Genomic DNA, 21,153 nt, shown 5'->3' on the forward strand with positions numbered 1-21,153 from the left:
GGGTCCCAAATAATCCCAAATCTAGCAAGGCAAACTCCATCGGTTCTTAAGTCTCCTATCTCTGCACTCTGCCCTCCAGGCCTGCTGCAGAAACAGTCCTGCCTTTGGGACCCCCTGTGTGGCAGTCTCACCTTCCACACCCACTGAGGTTGCAGTGCCTATCCTGTGGCTCTGACAGGCAGGGTCCTGCCCCCAAGGTCTTTCTGGGTTGGAGTCAAGCCTGCACAGCTTTGAGTGAGGATCATCTGACCCGTTGAAAACAAGGTAACAACCTCACTTCAAAACTAAGGAGGCAGCCCTGAGGATCTGTGAATCGCTTTCATGGTCATTCTTCCCTTGTCTTGGAGAATAGCGCACATTTGCAGCTAAATAGCTTTAAGGTACTGTCCTGTAAAATCCAAGACTTCTGACATCCTTCCTTCATTCCTTCCCTCTCCTTCCCCTTCAAGTTAAACTGTCAGTTTATCTCTGGGGAGCTGATTAAATTCATGGTTCACACCTAATCTCCTTATTGCATGGTTTCTTGGCCACCCACCCTGAGTGTCCCCTTCCAAACGTGCTTTTCATACTTTTTTGCAATACAGATAGTTTGAGAATTTTTCAGATAATTATGTTCTCGTTCCTTTTGCTTAAAAATTCCATCTTTAAGTCATTTCTCTCTTCTCACATTTTACTGTGAGCAGTTAGGGGGAACCAAGCCACTTCTTCAACATTTTGCTTAGATGTCTCTTCAGTGAAATATCCATTTTATCACTCACAAATTTGGTCTTCCACAAAACACTAGAACAGGAAAACAATTCAGCCAAATTCTTTGCCATTTTATAATCAGGATCCTCTTTTTGCCATTGTCTGATAATATGTTCCTCATTTCTATCTGAAACCTCATCAAAATGGCCCTTAGCATTCTTATTTCTACCAACATTCTGTCCATGATTACTTACATATTCTTGAAGAAGACAAAAGCTTCCTCGAGAGCTCTTCTCTTACTATTTTGAGCCTTCACCAGAATTGACTTTGAACATCCCGTCATGACAATCTTAGCTTCTTCTAGCATGCACTTTGAAGTTTCTAATTCCAATCTTAGCTTTTTCTAGCATGCACTTTGAAGTTTCTAAGTCCAAAGCTGCTTTGACATTTTTAGGTATTTGTTACAGGAGCACTCTACTTCTCAGTACCAATTTCTGTCTTAGTTAGCATGGACATCACTAACAAATTACCACAGAGTGAGAAGCTCATACAACAAACATTTACTTCTCATAGTTCTGGAGGCTGGGCAGTCCAAGATCAAAGACTGGCAGATCCAGTGTCTGATGAAGGGTTTTTTTTCCTCGTTGCAGAATGCCAACTTCTTGTTGTATCCTCTTACGGAGTAACGAGGGCGGGCTAGCTCTCTCACCTCTTCTTATAAGGCACTAATCCCATTCACATGGCACCATCTGCATGACCTAATCATGCCCCAAAGACCCTACTTCCCAATACTGTCACCTTCAGTATTAAATTTCAATTAGAATTTTGAGGGGACATAAACATTCAGACCATAACAGAAGGAATGTTAGACTGAAGACAGGCACTTCTGGGGTATTGGTGGGATAATTCCCAGTAAATGAAATAAGAGTGGTGAAGGATGCTTTTCTTGATGGGAGCAGAGGGTTCTTTGAGTTCATCCTTGTCTCTCTTCCTCTATTCTCCCTTGCAGCCAGCAAGAAGCACTAGAGTGTAATAGTTAAGTGAATGGACCCTGGAGCCCCTCTGAGTAACCTGGGCAGGTCACGCTCTCTGGGCGACCTGGGTGACCTCCATTTTCATCTATAGAAGGGATATAACATTACTCACCTCACAGGGTTATGTTAGCTTATAGGGAAATTTGTAAAAAGTGCTGAAAACACTGCCTGCACAGAGTCATGCTATCATAATTAATTAAGCCTCTAATAATGATCACTATTCTTTCATTAAGCAAATGTTTAGTGCCAGGGACAAGAGACCCAACTGAGTTAAGTAACGTGCTCAAAGCTTCACAACTAATAATTGGTGTTGCTGGGTTTGACACAAATGGGTCTGACTCTAAAAAATGGGCTCTGGGGAGAATTCTTATCAATGTCACCACACACCCTCCCTTTCTTCTTACTTTTCTTCTTTTATTACAGTCATCACAGTAATAAAAGAATTAGTCCTTAAAACTAAGAAGCATACACAGTCAATTGTAATACAGCGCTTTACATTCTATTATATAGATTAAAAACTAAAAGTCATGGGAACCCAGAAGTATGTATTTACCCAGATGGAGTAGGAGGACAAAGAAGGTTTCTTGGAGACTATGACTGATGAGCTCAGTGAGAGACAGACAGATAAGACAGAAGAGGACCATAGAAAAAATGGTTTTCTGGATACAGCTGCTTTACTGAATTGCTAAAAGCAGGCCACTGACTAGAACACAGAATATGAGAGCCCTTTTTTCCAACCTAGTAGTCACTGAGACATTCTATGTGAAGAGGACTTTGTACACTTAGATGTTTGGAGTTTATTCTGGAAGCACAGGTGTGTTCCATAATAGAAAGGCAAGGCTGGTTGTGCAGCTGTCCCTGGGCACATGTGGTTCTGCATGTGGTTCTGGTTAAGTAAAAGACCTAAGAACAATCATTTTGACTTTTTCTAAGTTAGTTCAGGTAATAAAACTCAAGCAGAGAAAACCATGATTTTCAAGGCATGAACTTTTTCTGTCTTGCTGCTGCCTCCTCAGAGTCTAGAACAGAACCTGGCACACAGTAGACACTCAGTAGATATTTGCTGAATGACTAAATTGGATAAAAAGATGTGTGCATTTTAAGAGCAGCACTTGGCAAACTTTGTTCATCCTTCATGGGCTGATGTGGACTAGAACTGTATTTTTGGCTTACACCTGAAGGAGCCAACAAGTTATTAAGTTATATATTAACGAGTCTTTTGGATGGTTGTATAAATGACTCAGCAGTCCTCAGGAGGTAACATTGTAACCTTAACTTATAAATAAGTGGACACCTGCTTTGTATTCAGAACTCAGCTAGGCACCAGTAACGAACAGATATAAAATATAATCCCTATCCCATGGATTTAAGATACTATGCAACCAGGTGTGGTGACTCATACCTGTAAACCCAGCACTTTGGGAGGCCGAGGCAAAATGATCACTTGGGACCAGGAGTTAGTAATATCGCGAGACCCTGCCTCTACAAAAATATAGAGACCTCATCTTTATTAAAAAAAAAAAAAAAAATTGTCAATCGTGGTGGCTCATGCCTGTAATCCCACCACTTTGGGCGGCTGAGGTGGGAAGATCATGAGGTCAGGAGTTTGAGACCAGCTTGGCCAACATAATAAAACCCCTTCTCTACCAAAAATACAAAAATTAGTCAGGCATGGTGCATGCACCTGTAGTCCCAGCTACTCAGGAGGCTGAGGCAGGAGAATCGCTTGAACTCAGGAGGTGGAGGTTGCAGTGAGCTGAGATTGCACCACTACTCTCCAGCCTGGGTGACAGCAAGACTCTGTCTCAAAAAACAAACAAACAAACAACAACAAAAAAAAAAAAGAAAAGAAAAGAAAAAAAAGAAATTAGCTGGGCATGGTGGTACATGCCTGTAGTCCCAGTTACTCGAGAGGCTGAGGAAGGAGGATTGCTAGAGCCCAGAAGTTTGGTTACAGTAAGCTCTGATTGAGTCACTGCACCCCAGCCTGAGTAACAGAGCAAGACCCTGTCTCTGAAAAAGAAGAAGAAAAAAAAAAAGGTGTAAGGCCAGATGCAGTGGCTCATGCCTGTAATCCCAGCACATTGGGAGACGAAGGCAAGTGGATTGCCTGAGCTCAGGAGTTTGAGACCAGCCTGGGCAACATAGTGAAACCTCATCTCTACCAAAAATACAAAAAATTAGCCAGGTGTGGTGGCACACACCTGTGATCCCAGCTACTTGGGAGGCTGAGGTGGTAGAATCACTTGAGCCTGAGAGGCAGAGGTTGTAGTGAGCTGAGATTGTGCCAAATCACTCCAACTTGAGTGACAGAGTGAGACCACATTTTGAAAAAAAAAAGAAAAGAAGATGTAAAGATGGGAATAGCACCCATGAAAAAAGAGTGGTCATTACCAAAGTTAATCATGTGATAATAACTAATGGTGGTTTAACTCATACGTGCCAAAATAAGAATACACAAATAACTGGGGTATAAGATAAATAACTGAGAGTTAGAGTTAGTGCTGTGGTTTGAATGTATCCCCCAAATTTCATGTTGGAAATTTAATTCCCAAATGTATATGTTGATGAAGGTAGGGGCCTTTGGGAGGTAATTTGGATTAAAGTTATCAGGATGTGGCCTCTATGATGGGACTCGTGGTTTTATAAGAAGAGGAAGAGAGAGTGCTCGCTTCGGCAGCACATATACTAAAATTGGAACGATACAGAGAAGATTAGCATGGCCCCTGCGCAAGGATGACACGCAAATTCGTGAAGCGTTACATATTTTTTTGCATTGGGGAGTTATACATGATATAAACGTTATGCACATGTACCCTAGAACTTAAAGTATAATAAAAAAAAATAAAAATAAAAATAAAACAAAAAAAAAAAAAGAAGAGGAAGAGAGATGTGAGCCGACATGCATATTCTTGCTCTCTTGCCATGTGATGCTCTCTGCCATGTTATGACACAGCAAAAAGATTCTCACCAGATGCCAGCACCATGCTCTTGGACTTCTCAGCCTCTAGAACCATGAGCTAATTAAAGTCAGTCTTTCTCTTTTTTTGGAGGCAGTGTCTCACTTCATCACCCAGACTGGAGAGTGCAGTGGCGTGATCTCACCTCACTGCCACCTCTGCCTTCTGGGTTCAAGTGATTCTCGTGCCTCAGCCTCCCGAGTAGCTGGGATTCCAGGTGTGTGCCAACACACCTGGCTACTTATTTTTGTATTGTTAATGGAGACAGAGTTTCACCCTGTTGGCCAGACTGATCTCGAACTCCTGATCTCAAGTGATCTGCCTGCCTCGCCCTCCCAAAGTCCTGGGATTACAGGCATGAGCCACTGTGCCCGGTGGTAAACTTCATCTTTCTGTTGCTATAACAGAATACCACAGACTGGATAAATTATGAAGCAAATACGTTTAGTTAGCTCACAGTTTTTTTAAAAGCAAGTTTAATTTCACCTTGGGAACATATATTTAGAAATAATAACATATTATCATTTAAATCCCACACAACCTTATTTTACAAATGAAACAGCTGAAGCTTACAAAGATCATATAAAGAATCTACCTGAGGTCCACAGCAGACAAACTCAAGGCTGTTTTCTTAACTCCTACCCTGTACTGCCTACTTTATTTCAAAACTTTCATTAAGAATATGTTCCAGAGGACATGATGTCAGAGGGAAACAAATCATATGTACAACTGGCCCATGAACAACATGGGGATTTGGAGTGTGAACCCCCTATGCAGTTGAAAATCCATGCATCACTTTGGACTCCCCAAAACCTTAACTACTAATAGTCTAGTGTTGACCTGAAGTTCTTACCAATAATGTAGTCAATTAACATATATTCTGTATGTGATGTACATTATATACTATATTCTTACAATAAAGTAAGCTAAATAACAGAAACTGTCATTAAGAACATTTTAAGGAGGAGAAGATATATTTACCATTTATTAAGTGGAAGTGGATCATGACAAAGGTCTTGATCATCTTCACACTGAGTAGGTTGGAAAGGTGGAAGAAGGGGAGTTGGTGTTACTGTCTCGAGTGGCAGAGGCAGAAGAAAATCCACATGTGTAAGTGGATGCATGCAGTTAAAAAAATCCATGTTGTTCAAGAATCAGCTGTATATATAAAACCATTATACTTTCTGAAAATAATTAAGTGGCTAGGTTTCTTGAAGTTTTTTTTTTTTTTTTCCTGTTTCTTTTTTTCCTTGTCTTAGTCCATTTATGCTACAATAACAAAATATCTGAGACTGGGTAATTTATAAACAACAGGAATTTCTTTCTCCCAGTTCTGGAGGCTGGGACTCCAAAATCAAGTTGCCAGTGGGCTCAGTATCTATCTGGTGAAGTCTGTTCTCTGAGTCCAAGATGGCAGCTTGTTGCTGTGTTCTCACATGACAGAAAAGCAGAAGAGCAAAAGGAGCTGAACTCTGTGTGAAGCCACTTTTGTAAGGGCCTTAATCCTGTTCATGAGAGAGAAGCCTTCATGACCTAATCACCTCCTAAAGACCCCCACCTCTTAATACTATTGCATTGGAGATTAAGTTTCAACATGAATTTTGGAGGACACATTCAGACCACAGAATTTCTGGTAAGACAACAGTAAAACCAGGCAATTCAAAGGAAAATTTTAACAGCTGAAACTGATTTTTTTTTTTTGGCATTTGGAATAATGCCTATAAATCACACCCATATCCTCTTCAAGCTGAGAACTGAAAGCAAAAATTGCTCAAATCAGTTTACAAAGAAGTTTCTCTAAAAATCTTTTTGCAAGAAAAAAAGACTTTTAGGTGAGGCTAAAATAGATATATTTTTAAATTTGTGATCATGATCCAAACTACTTAAAATACAAAGTTGGAGACAGAAATGGAAACTAGTATAGTGGCCAATTCTAAATACACAAAAAAGAATGGAAAAATTCTTTCCTATTATGTTGACCACATTCCTTCTCTGAATCATAAAGCTCTCAGTTGAAGAAGTATTATAATCAGTGTTTATTTATCTAAAATGGTTAGAAAATGTGCCCACCTACATAATTTTATTTTTCAGGTGAGTTATTAGATGCACCATTCAAGAATTTCTATTTCTAAATCACCTCAATATTGAACTAATCTGGTCTTATTTTAACCTTTAATTCAGAAGATAAAGACAGATGGGGTTTTCAGGATCACACATCCTCATTGTTCCTCCTTTCAGGCCAAAATCCTCATAGCCCTCAAAACCCTGCTTCATCTGGTCTCTGCCTACCCTTCCCACTTCATCCTTCTCCTACTTGCTCAATGCCCCCAGCCACTTCTGTTTCTTTCTCTGTTTCAACCTCATTCTCTCAATACATTTGCCCTGATGACGCCCTCTGCCAGCTGTGCATTTCTCCCTTATCCTCTCAACATTCACATCTCTGCTTGAACATCACCTCCTCCCCAGACACCCTCTCTCAAGCAGTACACACACTCCCCAGCATAGTATCCATTCACTATCTTCACAGTGTTCTTGACTCCCTGAAATAATCTTCCTTATGCTATTGCTTGACTATGGCCTGTAACCCACCCCTTACTAGACCAAAAGCTCCTAAGGAGGGATTTTTTTTTTTTATTTTGAGACAGAGTTTCACTCTTGTTGTCCAGGCTGGAGTGCAATGGCACGATCTCGGCTCACAGCAACCTCTACCTTCCAGGTTCAAGTGATTCTCCTGCCTCAGCCTCCCGAGTAGCTGGAATTACAGACATGCACTACCACACCCAGCTAATTTTTTGTATTTTTAGTAGAGACGGGGTTTCTTCATGTTGGTGAGGCTGATCTCAGGTGATCTGCCTGACCTCAGGTGATCTGCCCGCCTCGGCCTCCCAAAGTGCTGGGATTACAGGTATGAGCCACCACACTCGGCCGGGAAGGATCTTAACCCTCTCATTTACCATTGTATTCCCAGGGCCTGGAAGAGCCCCGTGCAGGACTGGCTCTCAACAAACAGTGAATAAGTCAATTTCATGAAATAAAGTCCACCAAATGATATGCCTCTAAAGATGCTTTAGAGCATGATATGATACCGTTATAAACTTATTTTATATTCATTTAGTAGATTGTTAAAAGATACACTTAGGCACATTAAAATGTTACAGAGTTTATCTGGGGAGACAGCAGTTCATGAACTGGGCAGTACCAGGTGGCAAGGGGTTCAGCATTCCACCCAGGGAGCATGAGGTGAAACATTTATAAGGTGCTGTGAAAGCAAGGCCAAAAAAAAATAAAAAAATTAAAATTAGACAGGTTAAAGTGAAAAGTCCCTTTGGCCTCATTTAGAAGTTAGTTGGTGATTTCTAATTGGTTACGTTTGTTTCATTGTAGTGCTTACATTGAGTTGGGTTTTAGTTTGCTTGTGTGGAAACCTGAGGCACTGGTGCTCTCTCAGCGGAATGCTTCCCAATTAATTATTTTAACAAGATAAACATTTATTGAATGATTACTATGTATAAAGTGTGGGGGATACAATGTCAGACAGAACGGTTCCTGCCCTCCTGAAGTGAATCATCTAATGGGAACTTAAAAAAAAAATTATGTTACTTGAGTTTTCTGTTACTATATTAGTGTATTTATTTATTTATTTACTTACTTGCTTATTTTTAGAGACAGAATCTTGCTCTATTGCCCAGGCTGGAGTAAAATGGCATGATCATAGCTCACTGTAATTGTATGGCTAATTTTTAAAATTTTGTAGAGATGGGGTCTTGCTATGTTGCCCAGACTGGTCTTGAACTCCTGACCACAACTGATCCTCCCACCTGGGAACCATTGCACTTGGCCAATGCTTTTAATACTATGGAAATAAATGCCTATTTTCCAAGCGTCTTCATTACCAAAATGAAGGTGCCTGTGAAAGCAAGGCCAAAAAAAAAGTAAACACATTTATTTTAAGAAACAGGTGCTAAGCAACTTTCAGCATAATCTGGAAATACTTTCCTTTGTCAGAACAGTGCTACGTGATGAAATTTAGACCATTAATAAACTTTTTTCCCACTGCCTCAAGTAGTGAAAAGGAATTGCATTTCAATAGGGTCGTTTCAGAGTGAACACTGTTTACAAAGGAATTAAACTGCATTAGTATTTTGATACCATCTTAAATTATCTAAGGTTTTTGATAAGCAACAAAGACTGGAATGTGACACTGGAATGTGAGTCATTCTGCATTTCAAAAGATTGCTGAGTTCAGATTCTTGATGTTAACCCTACTTCTTACGAATAAAAGCTTTTAAGCTGTATCCTTACCGAAATCAAGAACACAAATTATTATAAAGAAGCTAAAACTGAGCACCTGTATTTGATAGAGGTATTATAAAAGGCAGTGGGGCCTGGAACCTTTTGGATCCTCTTTCCCTTTGATAATAAATAAATGTAGAATCCTGTCCCCCAAAAAATGTAGGTGAGTACATACACACACAAAAATAATTGCATAAAAGTCTTGTGAAGGTTATGAACTCTAGAAAAGACAGCCCTGACTGGGCCCTCTCCTCTCTTTCAGAATTCCCTTTTGGGACTGCCAAGTCCTGTGGCTGCTGTCAAAACACTGTGTTTTATTGTTAACAACAAATTTAGAGAATCAGCAATGTCTTTGAATCTGAATGACAATAGATAAAATTAGTGAGGTATTCCCAATTGTTTAAAGCAGGAATAAGGCAAGGAGAGAGAAGACACAACACACACACACACAGAGAGAAAGAGAGAGTGAGAATAAATGAATATGGGAATGAGGAGAGAAAGGACAGTTATGAGAATAAATGAATATGCAAATGAGGAGAGAAAGGACAGCTATCATGAGAAAGAGAAAGTGGCAGAAGGAGTTTTAAAAGGAGAGGTGGTCTGTCTTCCTTCCCCATGTCCAGAATGAGCAGTTCATTCCCTCAGCTCCTGCTAGCCCCTTCCACTCCCAGAACTCCCATCTCTTCAGCTCTCCTGGCCCCTGCCTTTAGTAACTCTATAAATTCGCCTCTGCTTCTCTCAACCCAGCTATCTACTTGTTAAGGACTGCCCCCTTCTCAGCTTCCCTCCACTGTAGATGGTTTTTCTTTCTTTCTGGTTTTTTTGAGATAGGATCTCGCTCCATTGCCCAGGTTGGAGTGGAGTGGCAGGATCACTACTCACTGCAGCCTTGACATCTTTGGCTCAAGTAATCGTCGGGACTACAGGCACACACCACCATGCCTGGCTAATTTTTGTATTTTTAGTAGAGATGGGGTTTCGCCATGTTGCCCAAGTGGGTCTCAAACTCCTAGGCTCAAGCGATCCACCTGCCTTGGCTTCCCAAAATGCTGGGATTCCAGACATGAGCCACCGCCACCCGCCCTTAGAGATGGTTTTCTAAATCCGCTCCCTCCATTTCTTCACCGACTCTTCCCTCCCTTACCCCAAAGTGGGATTTCTACTGGAGCCGTGGTCTTGAGGCTCCTCCATGAGAAGGACCATATTGAAAAATAAAAGGCTCTTTTCCTTTCTGCACTTAGCCTGTATGTTTGTTCATCTTTTTCCTTAAAACTTTCTTCTTCCTTGTTTGCTGAGTTCATTTTAGTATTATTTGTACTTGTTTGTGGTTTTACTCACTCTTTTTCTTTCTTTCGTTTTTTTTTTTGAGACGGAGTCTCGCTCTGTCCCGGGGCTGGAGTGCAGTGGCGCAATCTTGGCTCACTGCAAGCTCCGCCTCCCGGGTTCACGCCATTCTCCTGCCTCAGCCTCCCGAGTAGCTGGGACTACAGGCGCCCGCCACCTCGCCCGGCCAGTTTTTTGTATTTTTTAGTAGAGACGGGGTTTCACCGTGTTAGCCAGGATGGTCTCCATCTCCTGACCTCGTGATCCGCCCGTCTCGGCCTCCCAAAGTGCTGGGATTACAGGCTTGAGCCACCGCGCCCGGCTCTCTTTTTCTTTTTCTCCAAATCTCTGAGCCACCCCAGAATCTAACTCTTGCTTTTCTGTGTTCTTTACGCTTCCTGGCTGAGGAAATACAGATTGTAATGACATAATGTGCCAAGAAAAACACAGGTTTCAGAAGCGGAAAAAAAAACCAGATCTAATTCTGATCTTAGTGCTGTGTGACCTTACACAAGTCACTAACCTCTCTGAGCCTTGGTTTCTTCCTCTAAAAAAAATGAGGACAATAATATTTCCTTCTAATTGTAATTTTGAAGATTAAATGGGATAAGATTTGTAAAAATGACTAAGTGCTCATCACATTATTCATCAGACAAGCATTTGTTGAACATCAACTTTATGCCAGATTCAGTATAAGATCCTAGGGAATGATGCAGTGAAGAAGGCATAGTTTTCTGCCCTAAATCTGCTCACAGACTAGAAAGGGGCATGTAAACAAATAAATTACACGACACTGTGTCAGCAGCAACAATAGGAACATTTACAAAATAGAAAGGACACACAGAAAAGGGGCCAAATAAATCTCATGGAGGTTTGTGAGACAAGGAAGCCTTCTGGGAAAGGTGATATCTGAATTCAATTTTGAAGAATAAATGTTAACAAATAGAAGCAGAGAAAACAACGTATTCAAAGATCCCTCAGTATAAAACAGCATGGCCAATTTGGGGCTGTTTCTAGAATTAAAGCACAAGGTTGGAAGTGACAGAAGACAAGACTGGAGAGGTAGGGAGAGGCCAGATAATAGTCTTAGTAATAATCATGCTACTAACACCCAATTATTGAGAAATTACCCTGTGTCAGGCACTGTGGCATAATTAAGTACTTTGCATATATGATTTTTAAAAATCATCATTATAGCAACTCTGTAAGTCAAAGAACTTGGGCTTGGCATGTGGCCAAATGAGGAGCCACTAGACTTTTAAGTAAGGTAGTTATGATCCCATGCATATTTAGAAAAGCTACTGAAGCATCAGATTTTTAAAAATTGTGGTGAAATATACATAAAAATTATTATCTTACCCATTTTTCAGTGAACAGTTCAGTGGCATTAAGTATATTCACACTGTTGTGCTACCATCACCACACATCCATCCATAGAACTCTTTCCATCTTGCAAAACTGAAGCTCTGTAGCTATTAAACAGTAACTCCCCGCTACCTGGACTCTTCATCCCCTAGCTGAATCATGTAGTATTTGGAATACTACATAGTATAGTAGGATGGAATCACACCATATTTATCCTGCTATGACTGGTTTATTTCAATTAGAATAATCTCAGTGTTCACCTTTGTTACAGTATATGTCAGAATTTTTTCCTTTTTAGGGAAATAATATCCAGTTGCATGTATATACTACTTCTAGTTTTCTCTTTCATCCACTGATGGATACAGGTTGCTTCTACCTCTTGGCTACTGTGAACTCTGCTGCTGTGAACAAGGGTATACAAGCATTTCTTTCAGACCCTGCTTTCAATTAGGTTGGGTATATTCCTAGAGGTGTATGGTAATAGTATTTTTAATTTTTTAAGGAACTGCCCTGCTGTAAGGCTTTGGAGATGAATCAGAAGGAAAAGGCTAGGGCAGGATGTCATTTTCTGGCAATAAGAACCTCAGTTTCAAGCTGTTGGGAGCGGATGAAAGGCAATGTAGTTGAGCAACTGACAAGACTCGGTTCCTAAATTGATAAGAGGGAGGCAGACATTCTGAGTGACTCTCTTGTAGGATAGCTTCAGATTTTGAGGGGCCTGAAGCTTACACAAGTTTAAGAACCCTCCTTGAGAAAAATAAAAATAAAAAACAACGGATAAAAAATCAAGTGCAGGACTCTAAAAAGGCCCGTGGAAGTGAGCGGCCTTGCAATACAACAGACTGGAGAGAGAAGAGCTTGTGCAGTGGGCATCATCTTTATTTGTCCCGCCAGCATCTTTTCCCTTGTTTTCCTCTGGGGTTGTGCATCTTCCCTCTCTCAGCTCCTGTAGTGTTGGCCGAGCTGCCAACTTACCTCCACGCCTGCTTCAGGCACATACTCTGACCTGCCAGCAGGGCCTTCCTCTTGGTAGCTGCAGTGATTAGCATGGAAATAGGCAGGTGACCCCAAGCCGATGAGACTCAATTCTGCGACCTTTGATAGAACTGTTGGGAAGTTTTTCACTTAGGTTAGGATGTAAGCCTGGACCTTCCGGTGGTCAATTTCTCCCCCAGTGGGTAGGGCTGAGGGAGTTAGCAGAAGAGAAAAGGTATGTGGGGACACAGTGGTTTGTCAAGCCTTTGACTGAGTCCTTGAATCTAGCCACACCCAATGCTACATCTCCTTGACTTTTATGTCATATGAACCACTAAAGTCCACTTTTTGTCTAAGTCAGTTCGACTTTGTTTTCAGCTTCCATATCTGTTTACCATAAAGAACTGTGGTGGGTCCTGTTTGGGTCATGTGCCTCCTTGGGCCCAGTACTGGGCCTAGCGGGGGATAAGGTAATCCCTTTGAAAAGTCTGCCACATGCTTGCCCTGGTGGAAAAGGTGGCACACGATTGATGTACTAATAGTATCACCTGGAATAATTGGTGAGCACTCTCCAAAGGGAGGGGAAAAAGGAGCAGATGGGCCTTACAAGAGCAATTTCAGGGAGCTTCCAGATATCTGAACCCATGGAGGTTCCTGAAGTGAGACGTGACAGAGAGGTCATGGCAGTTCTACTCCACTTCTCCCATACCTCACCCTATGCATCTCCTCTATTCGGCTGCTCACATGTCTTTTGGAAAAACTGATTTCAAATGAAGATGGGCAACAACAAAGGATCACTGTCAAATCCAATACAAAGTTGTTATTATAAAGAGAAAGATGTAAAGGATAGGAGCTTTTTTTAAGACAGCCTCACTCTCCTGGAGTGCAGTCTCCCAGTCTGGAGTGCAGTGGTGCAATCTCGGCTCACTTCAATCTCTACCTCCTGGGTTCAAGCGATTCTCTCACCTCAGCCTCCTGAGTAGCTGGGACTTACAAGTGTGTGCCACCATGCAGGCTTTTCGTATTTTTAGTAGAGACGGGGTTTCACCATGTTGCCCAGGCTGGTCTTGAAGTCCTGGCCTCAAGTAATCCACCTGCCTCCCAAAGAGCTGGGATTACAGGCGTGAGTCAACTGCACCAGGCCAGGGGCATGTTTATAATAAATTCCATAAAGCATCCCCCCTTGCCCTCTCAAAAAAGGGTGACTTCAGATTCTTCAGGGGTCTGGGAAGTTGGTTTTTGAGCAATCATTCTAAACCAGGCCTGGTTTCAAATCCCAACTCTGCTCTCTATTAACTGTTTGACATTGACCGAGTTGTGTACCCTACTAAACCTTAGTTTTTGATTATAAAGTAGGAATAGATAATATGGATTATTACAGGGTTATTGCGAGTGATGCCTGTTAGTGGGGTGACTGTGATTTAGCATCTCAACGGGACACTTTTGAGGGTGAAATGAGCACACTATGAAGGGGCTTTATCAGGACTGCCTGAAACAAAAAAATATATATTTTTTTGAGGCGGAGTCTTGCTCTGTCGCCCAGGCTGGAGTGCAGTGGCCAGATCTCAGCTCACTGCAAGCTCCGCCTCCCGGGTTTACGCCATTCTCCTGCCTCAGCCTCCTGAGTAGCTGGGACTACAGGCGCCCGCCACCTCGCTCGGCTAGTTTTTGTATTTTTAGTAGAGACGGGGGTTTCACCGTGTTAGCCAGGATGGTCTCGATCTCCTGACCTCGTGATCCGCCCGTCTCGGCCTCCCAAAGTGCTGGGATTACAGGCTTGAGCCACCGCTCCCAGCCACAAAAAAATATTAATAGTGCCCTTTCACTCTCAAAAATGCCCCTATTTGGGTGATGAAATTTGATTTCACTGCCTGTTATGTGCCTCTAATAGTGCTTAGCACATAGCAGGTGCTTAAAAGTCTCTTAGCCTCTGAGCCTTTTAGGGCCCCTTCTGCCTTTACCGTAACTGATCCACGCCTTTGTGGTTCTCTTTAATTCTCTGGCATTGTGGACTTGTTACAGGAACAGGATCCTGATCCAGGCCCCAAAAGAGGGTTCTTGGATTTCACACAAGAAAGAATTCAGGGTGAGTCTATAAAGTGAAAGCAAGTTTGTTAGGAGGAATAAAAAAATGGCTACTCCAGACTGAGCAGCCCCTTGGGCTGCCGGTGGCCCATATTTATAGTTATTTCTTGATGATACGCTAAACAAGGGGTGGATTATTCACACCTCCTTTTTTCAGATCATATAGGGCAACTTCCTGATGTTGCCATGGCATTTGCAAACTGTCATGGCGCTGGTGGGAGCGTAGCAGTGAGGATGACCAGAGGTCATTCTTGCCGCCATTTTGGTTTTGGTGGGTTTTGGCCCACTTCTTTACTACAACCTGTTTTATCAGCAAAGTCTTTATGACCTGTATCTTGTGCCGACCTCCTAGCTCATTCTGTGACTTAGAATGCCTTAACTGTCTGGGAATGTAGGCCAGCAGGTCTCAGCCTCATTTCACCTAGTCCCTATTCAAGATGGAGTTGCTTTGGTTCACATGCCTCTGACAGACTTACAGGGTGTATTCTCCAAAACACTTTATATTATTATTTTCGTGGCAAGATGTATGGCAATATGACCCACAAATTTGCCTCTATGAAAAAATACTTTTCTACAACTCTCCCACTGCTTTTAATTAATAAAAATTTGGAAAGGTTGAGTTGACCTCCGTAACAGCATTTATTTCAATTCAAAGTGTTCTGCATATTACAGAAGGTTCCAGGGAAAGTACTTAAGACTGCTGGGCCACACCCTGGTAGTTAGTTTGTAATGTGACATTTTACTTAAACTGAGCATTTGCTGACACATTCTAGTATTAGAACTTGGTCAGGATTTTTGAAATGTATCCTAACAGTGACAAGTTAAATACCATAATAAGAAAACACACAATCCAATAAAAAGTAGGCAAAATATCTGAACAAACATTTCAGGAAAAAGATAGACAGATGGCAAATAAATACATGAAAAGATGCTCAACATCATTACATATTAAGGGCATCAAATTAAGGGAATTCAAATTAAACCATAAGGAGATACCATACTCCACATGTATAAGAATGACTAAATTTATTTATTTATTTATTTATTTATTTTTTTTTTTTTTTTTGAGACGGAGTCTTGCTCTGCCACCCAGCTGGAGTGCAGTGGCCGGCTCTCAGCTCACTGCAAGCTCCGCCTCCCGGGTTCACGCCATTCTCCTGTCTCAGCCTCCCGAGTAGCTGGGACTACAGGCGCCCGCCTCGTCGCCCGGCTAGTTTTTTGTATTTTTTAGTAGAGACGGGGTTTCACCGTATTAGCCAGGATGGTCTCGATCTCCTGACCTCGTGATCCGCCCGTCTCAGCCTCCCAAAGTGCTGGGATTACAGGCTTGAGCCACCGCGCCCGGCCTAAGAATGACTAAATTTAAAAAGACCGACCTACCAACTGTTGGTGAGGAAGCAGAGGAACTGGAACTCTCATACACACTGGTGGGAATGTAAAATGGTACAATTAGTTTGGGAAAGGTTTGCAGTTTCTTAAAAAGTGAAATATACATCTTTCACATGATCCAGCCATTTCATTTATAGGTATTTATGGGAGAGAAATGAAAGCTTATGTCCATACAAAGACTTGTACATGAATGTTCATACCAGCTTTATTTGCAATAGCCAAAATCTGGAAACAACCAAAATGTTCATTAAAAAGGGATTGGGCAAAATCACTGGTGTATCCCTACAGTTGAATACTACTCAGCAATAAAAGGAATGAACTAATGATACATGCTACAACATCAGTGAATCTCATAATAATTTTGCTGAGTGAAAGAAACAGAGTATACAATGTGTGATTCCAATTATATAAAATTCTAGGAAATACAAATTAATGTATAGTTACATAAAGCATATCAGGGGTTGCCTGGTGGGATGGAGAGGTAAGGAAGGCTGGGAGGGAGGGGTTACATGAGGAAACTTTTGGGTGTGATGAATATGTCCTTTGTCTGTTGTGGTGATGGGTTTTTAAATAGGTGTATCTATGTGTATATGTGTGTATCAAACTGAATGCTTTATACTTTGTTAGATCAATTATACTTCAATAAAGCTGTTAAAATTGTCCCCAATTTTAAGCTTTTCTCATTTTATTCCATAGTGTCACAGTAGGTAGTCAGATGTCAGCAGAGCAGGAGAGGGCTCCCGGCTCCCACAAGGAATGTCAGATAACCATCAGGTGGTCAAGCAGTTGTTAAACTGTCTCTCTAAAATAGTAATTGGTCACAGCCGGCACCAGGGAAAGGCAGTCTCCCAATGGATAGAAAATACCTAAAACTGGCGATCAGCAGCTTCTGGATAAGATCTTAGGATTGGGCGAGTGGGCTCACAGGTGTGCACCAAGAGGCACAATAGTGGCATTTAACTAGTACTCATATATGACCTTCCTCTAGGAACACTCGACTAGTAAGGGACGAATGCCTCAGGTGAGCATGCGTGCAACTTCAGTTAACACACTGAGCATGTGGTCCCTCCCAAGTGCTGGCAGGCCACTGCACATGCAAACAGCTCACCCCAAGGGAGAATCGGGGAAAAGGGACACAACTCCCTGGAAGCATGCCAATGTATAAAACCTCGAGTCAAAGGTCAAGCAACGCACTTGAATCTCTCAAGTTGCCCGCTTGGCCCTCTTCCAAGTGTACATCATTTCATTCTTGCTCTAAAACTTTTTATAAACTTTCACTCCTGCTCTAAACCTTGCCTTGGTCTCTCCCTCTGCCTTAAGCCTCTCGGTAGAATTCTTTATTTGGAGGAGGCAAGAATTGAAGTTGCTGCAGACCCATACAGCTTTGCTGCTGCTAACACACTTTGGTGAAGGCGACTCAGATATGTTCCCTAGTGCTAACAACAGCATTACGTATTCCTACACAATCAGTTAAATTCGAAATGAAGGAAGCTTCTGGAGTACTGATGGAATCCAAGAGGACCAACAATATTTAAATAGTAAGTGCCAGTGGCAATGTCAGAAAGAACTTCAAGTACCTTAGGGAGGACAACAGTTGACCAAACAAACAAATGTAGAAAATTTCATGTTTACTTTAAAGCCATGTAAGTGTACGATGGCATTATACATTTACAATGTTGTGTGACCACTGTCACTACCCATCTTCAAAACTTTTTCATCATCCAAAACTGAAATCCTGTAATCCTTAATAACACCCCATAAACAATAAAATTCATAGTTTTCAAGACAAAATACAATTCTTGAACATTTTACAAGGAATAAGCTAAAGCAGATTAAAATGACTTTGACCATACAACAGAAGCAGTCAGGCTTAGATTGCTGCAAAAAGGCTCTGCAGGCTGGGCACCATGATTTGTACCTCAAATCTGGCTGTTATTTCCCACACTCCTAGGTCCCAAAGAAATGTGGGTGAGGTCCTGCGGTTGACACACCATCACTGTCATACTACTGGAAAAACAGCCCAAACTGCTTGCCTCAGTGACAGTGGGTCAATTGTGTCATCTTCGTGTGGGAAGAATGCCCTAATTATCATTACTCCCTTTGGATGAAATTAGCAAGTCATTTATAAATCATTTCACTTTCCTCCCTATTTGCCTCCTCCCCTTTCCTTCAGGTTCCATCCCTCAAAGTCATTGGGAAAAGCCTTGGAAAGTTGACAGCAGTTTTGTGCACTTCCGGTTCAAGTTGCCTTACTTTTTTTTTTATTTAAAAAAACTTTGGATTTTTTTTATAGATACAGGATCTTGCTATGTGGCCCTGGCTGTTCCTGAACTCCAGGCCTCAAGCAATCCTCCCACCCCGGTCTCCCAAAGTGCTGGGATTAACAGGCACGAGCCACCACACCTGGTTCACTTTACTCTCTTGCAGGACGGTTCAACTATGATGTTTTGGCTCCTCTTCTCAAGCAGGTTGCCACATCTTGTTCCATGATCTCTTCTGGTATTTGGCGAACACAGTTTTCATCCTGGGATCTCAGGGATTGAAATCTGTCCTAGGTGTGCACCAGAAAGTGGTGGCAAGAGATAAAGCTTCGGAGGAGTCTGACCTCGGCCAGGATTCTTAAGTCTCAAAGTTTCAGCTTTCTCACCTCTCAACGGACATGAAATCTACCTAATAGTAACTCCAGGGAAGTAAATGAGATAATGTTTGGAAGATATCTAGTCTCCCAGGCGCTCAGGCGGGGGACGAAGGTTCTGTTTCCAACCCCTTCTCTATCAAATGCCTTTAAAACTCAGAAGAAAGCGTTGGGTAGGAAATGGGATTGCGAAAAAAGTGGAGGCTGCTTCTGGCCTAAAGGATACTTATCTCTATACAAAGGGCTTCTGATTCAAAGAGGCCCCTGGATTCAAAAACACAAGCAGAGCAACACCACGTGGGGTTTGGGACTAGCTGAATTCCGGATAAAGATTCCTGTCAAGAGGAATTGATGAGAATCCAGAAAAGCACTTGAAATGGCCAGGCTTTGCCATGGCACATTCCCCAGGATTTTTTTTGCACCGCATTTAGAGGTTTAGACATAGTGAGCTCGAATCAGGCCAAAAGCCTTAGGTTACTCGGTGGCGGCGGCGGGACAGAGGTCAGACCAACAGGTGTGGGAGGCTGCGAGGTGAGGGAAGAAGCAGGTGTCGGTGGAGGCCCCGTTCCTCCCGCCCAGAGGCTCCAAGGCTGCTGTTGGTGTTCCAGCAGCGGGTGGAGGGGTCCTGCCGGCATCTGGGCGCGCTGGGCCTGGAGCCCGGGAGGAGGCAGACGGAGGCGGCGGGTCAGACCGGGTGGGCTTCCGCTCCCCTCCGCCAGCCCGGCCCGGCCCGCCGCGGAGGATGCCTGGAGGTTGACGTGAACTGCCTGTGGCTAGGAAGCCCCCCAGGCGCCCTGCCTAGCCCGGGGGCGGGGCCGCCTCGCCGCCGACCCCGGTGGTGTGAGGGCTAGGGCGGGGGCCGGAGACCGCGCAGAGACAGAGCTGGAGGGAGAGCGGCCTCCGCGGCCCTTCAATTGGCCGCACCGCCCCTCGGCGCAGAGGGGGGAGGAGGCGGCCCTCCATTGGTCGGGCCCGGCGGCCAATCCCCGAAGGCCCAGGCGGAGGCGGGGGCGGCCGGTGGGGAACCGCGGTGCGGGCGGGGAGCTAGGCTGGCGGCGAGCTAGGCAGCCAGGCGCTTTGGAGCGGACCTCGAGGCTCTGCGGCACACAGTCGGACCCAGTCGACCAGGCACCGCCCGCGCCCCGCGGCCGCGACTGTCTCCTGCGCCGCCCAGAGGAGGGAGTTCCGAGCATCCCCCGCGGCGGCCACTCCTCAGGGCCAGGAGCGGGGAAGCGAAGTGCGAGAGACCCCGGACCCCAGCGCAGCCTCTTCCCGCCGTCCGAACCACCATGACCCACTTCAACAAGGGCCCTTCCTACGGGCTCTCGGCCGAGGTCAAGAACAAGGTACGCCTGGCTCGGGCGGGAGCGGGGACCCCCGGGGCGAGAGGTGCAAAGCGCGCCCGGGCTCCCTTGGGCTGGCCTGGCGCTGGGCCGTGCTTCGTTGGCCCCTCGCGCTGTGGCTCACCGTTTTCCTGGAGAGGGGACGTCGAGGCGGCGCGAGCGTCGCTGCCTGTCCCTGTCGCGTCCCGTCCCCGGGCTCGCGGGGCCGGCTCCCGGGCACCCGCCTGGCTTTGTTCCCGCGCCATGGGACGGGACTAGTGGCTGGCGGTGGGTTCCCGGGCGCCTGGAGTCCCGCGGAGCCGGCCTTTCCGGCTGCGAGGGTCTCTGGGGCCGTTTGGTGGTTGCAGGACGCGTCCTCCGGGAAGGGGGCGCTCCTGCGTGGCCACTCGCCCTTAGGCGGAGCCCGTCCGCGCGGCCAGGGACCCGGCGAGCCGCTGCCGCAGCCCCCGCCATCTGCCCGGGCCCCGCACCTCCCCACGGGGAGAGAGACCGCCTACTGTCCCGCCGACCCCAGGGCCCCCCGAGGAACGGGAGCCGGTCCAGGACCCATCGTAGTCTCCGATCTCTGTGCCTGGGGGGCATTTGGAGGCCGATTGCTGCTGCTGCTGCTGCTGCGGCTGCCGCTGCCGCTGCTGCTGCTGTTGCTTTTGCGGGAAATGGAGACAAAGCCTGAGCGCGCCACTGTGCGAGTGATATCTGCTTAGGCTTGAGACTTTTTATAAAACACTGAGAAGTTTGTAGTACGTTAGACTTTCACGACATAAAGGAGTATTTTTGTGGGTTGCTTTTGTTTAGGGCTTGTTTGCCGAGGCGTCTTATAGTTTGGAGCGATTGGGATTTGGTGACGCTCAGCTTTGCCACTGAGCCCAAGAATGCGTTAGGTTTATCTTTGGGACTTTTGGCCTGGGAAAGAGATGAGAGGCGTCCCCCTCCCCAAATCCTCTCCTTCCTTCCTCCCTCCCTGCATTCCAAGCCCATGACATCAGGGGTTTCTAAGGGGAGAGACCAGCCAATCGGCGCGGAACTGCGCACAGAACGCTCATTGTCTGTTTTCTGCTGTTCTG

At 44.3% G+C, this 21,153-nt stretch overlaps 2 protein-coding genes and 1 non-coding gene across 3 annotated transcripts in view; 2 read left to right on the top strand and 1 right to left on the bottom strand.

Moving 5' to 3' along the window:
• LOC117076555 overlaps positions 1-20,612 on the bottom strand; it is a 38,387-nt gene extending 17,775 nt beyond the window's left edge. The window contains exon 1 of the mRNA XM_033200202.1: positions 20,214-20,612. Coding sequence (XP_033056093.1) covers positions 20,214-20,542 — 329 coding nt within the window. The 5' untranslated portion in view covers positions 20,543-20,612. The remainder of the gene's footprint in view (positions 1-20,213) is intronic.
• On the top strand, positions 4,386-4,492 carry LOC117076937. The gene has a single exon (XR_004434548.1). It is a non-coding gene; the product is annotated as a U6 spliceosomal RNA (small nuclear RNA).
• The window catches only part of CNN3 (calponin 3), a 30,930-nt gene continuing 29,415 nt past the window's right edge, over positions 19,639-21,153 (top strand). The window contains exon 1 of the mRNA XM_033200201.1: positions 19,639-20,092. Coding sequence (XP_033056092.1) covers positions 20,036-20,092 — 57 coding nt within the window. The 5' untranslated portion in view covers positions 19,639-20,035. The remainder of the gene's footprint in view (positions 20,093-21,153) is intronic.

The sequence above is a fragment of the Trachypithecus francoisi genome, unplaced genomic scaffold, assembly GCF_009764315.1.
Source record: "Trachypithecus francoisi isolate TF-2019V2 unplaced genomic scaffold, Tfra_2.0 Lachesis_group5, whole genome shotgun sequence".
NCBI classification, from domain to species: domain Eukaryota; kingdom Metazoa; phylum Chordata; class Mammalia; order Primates; family Cercopithecidae; genus Trachypithecus; species Trachypithecus francoisi.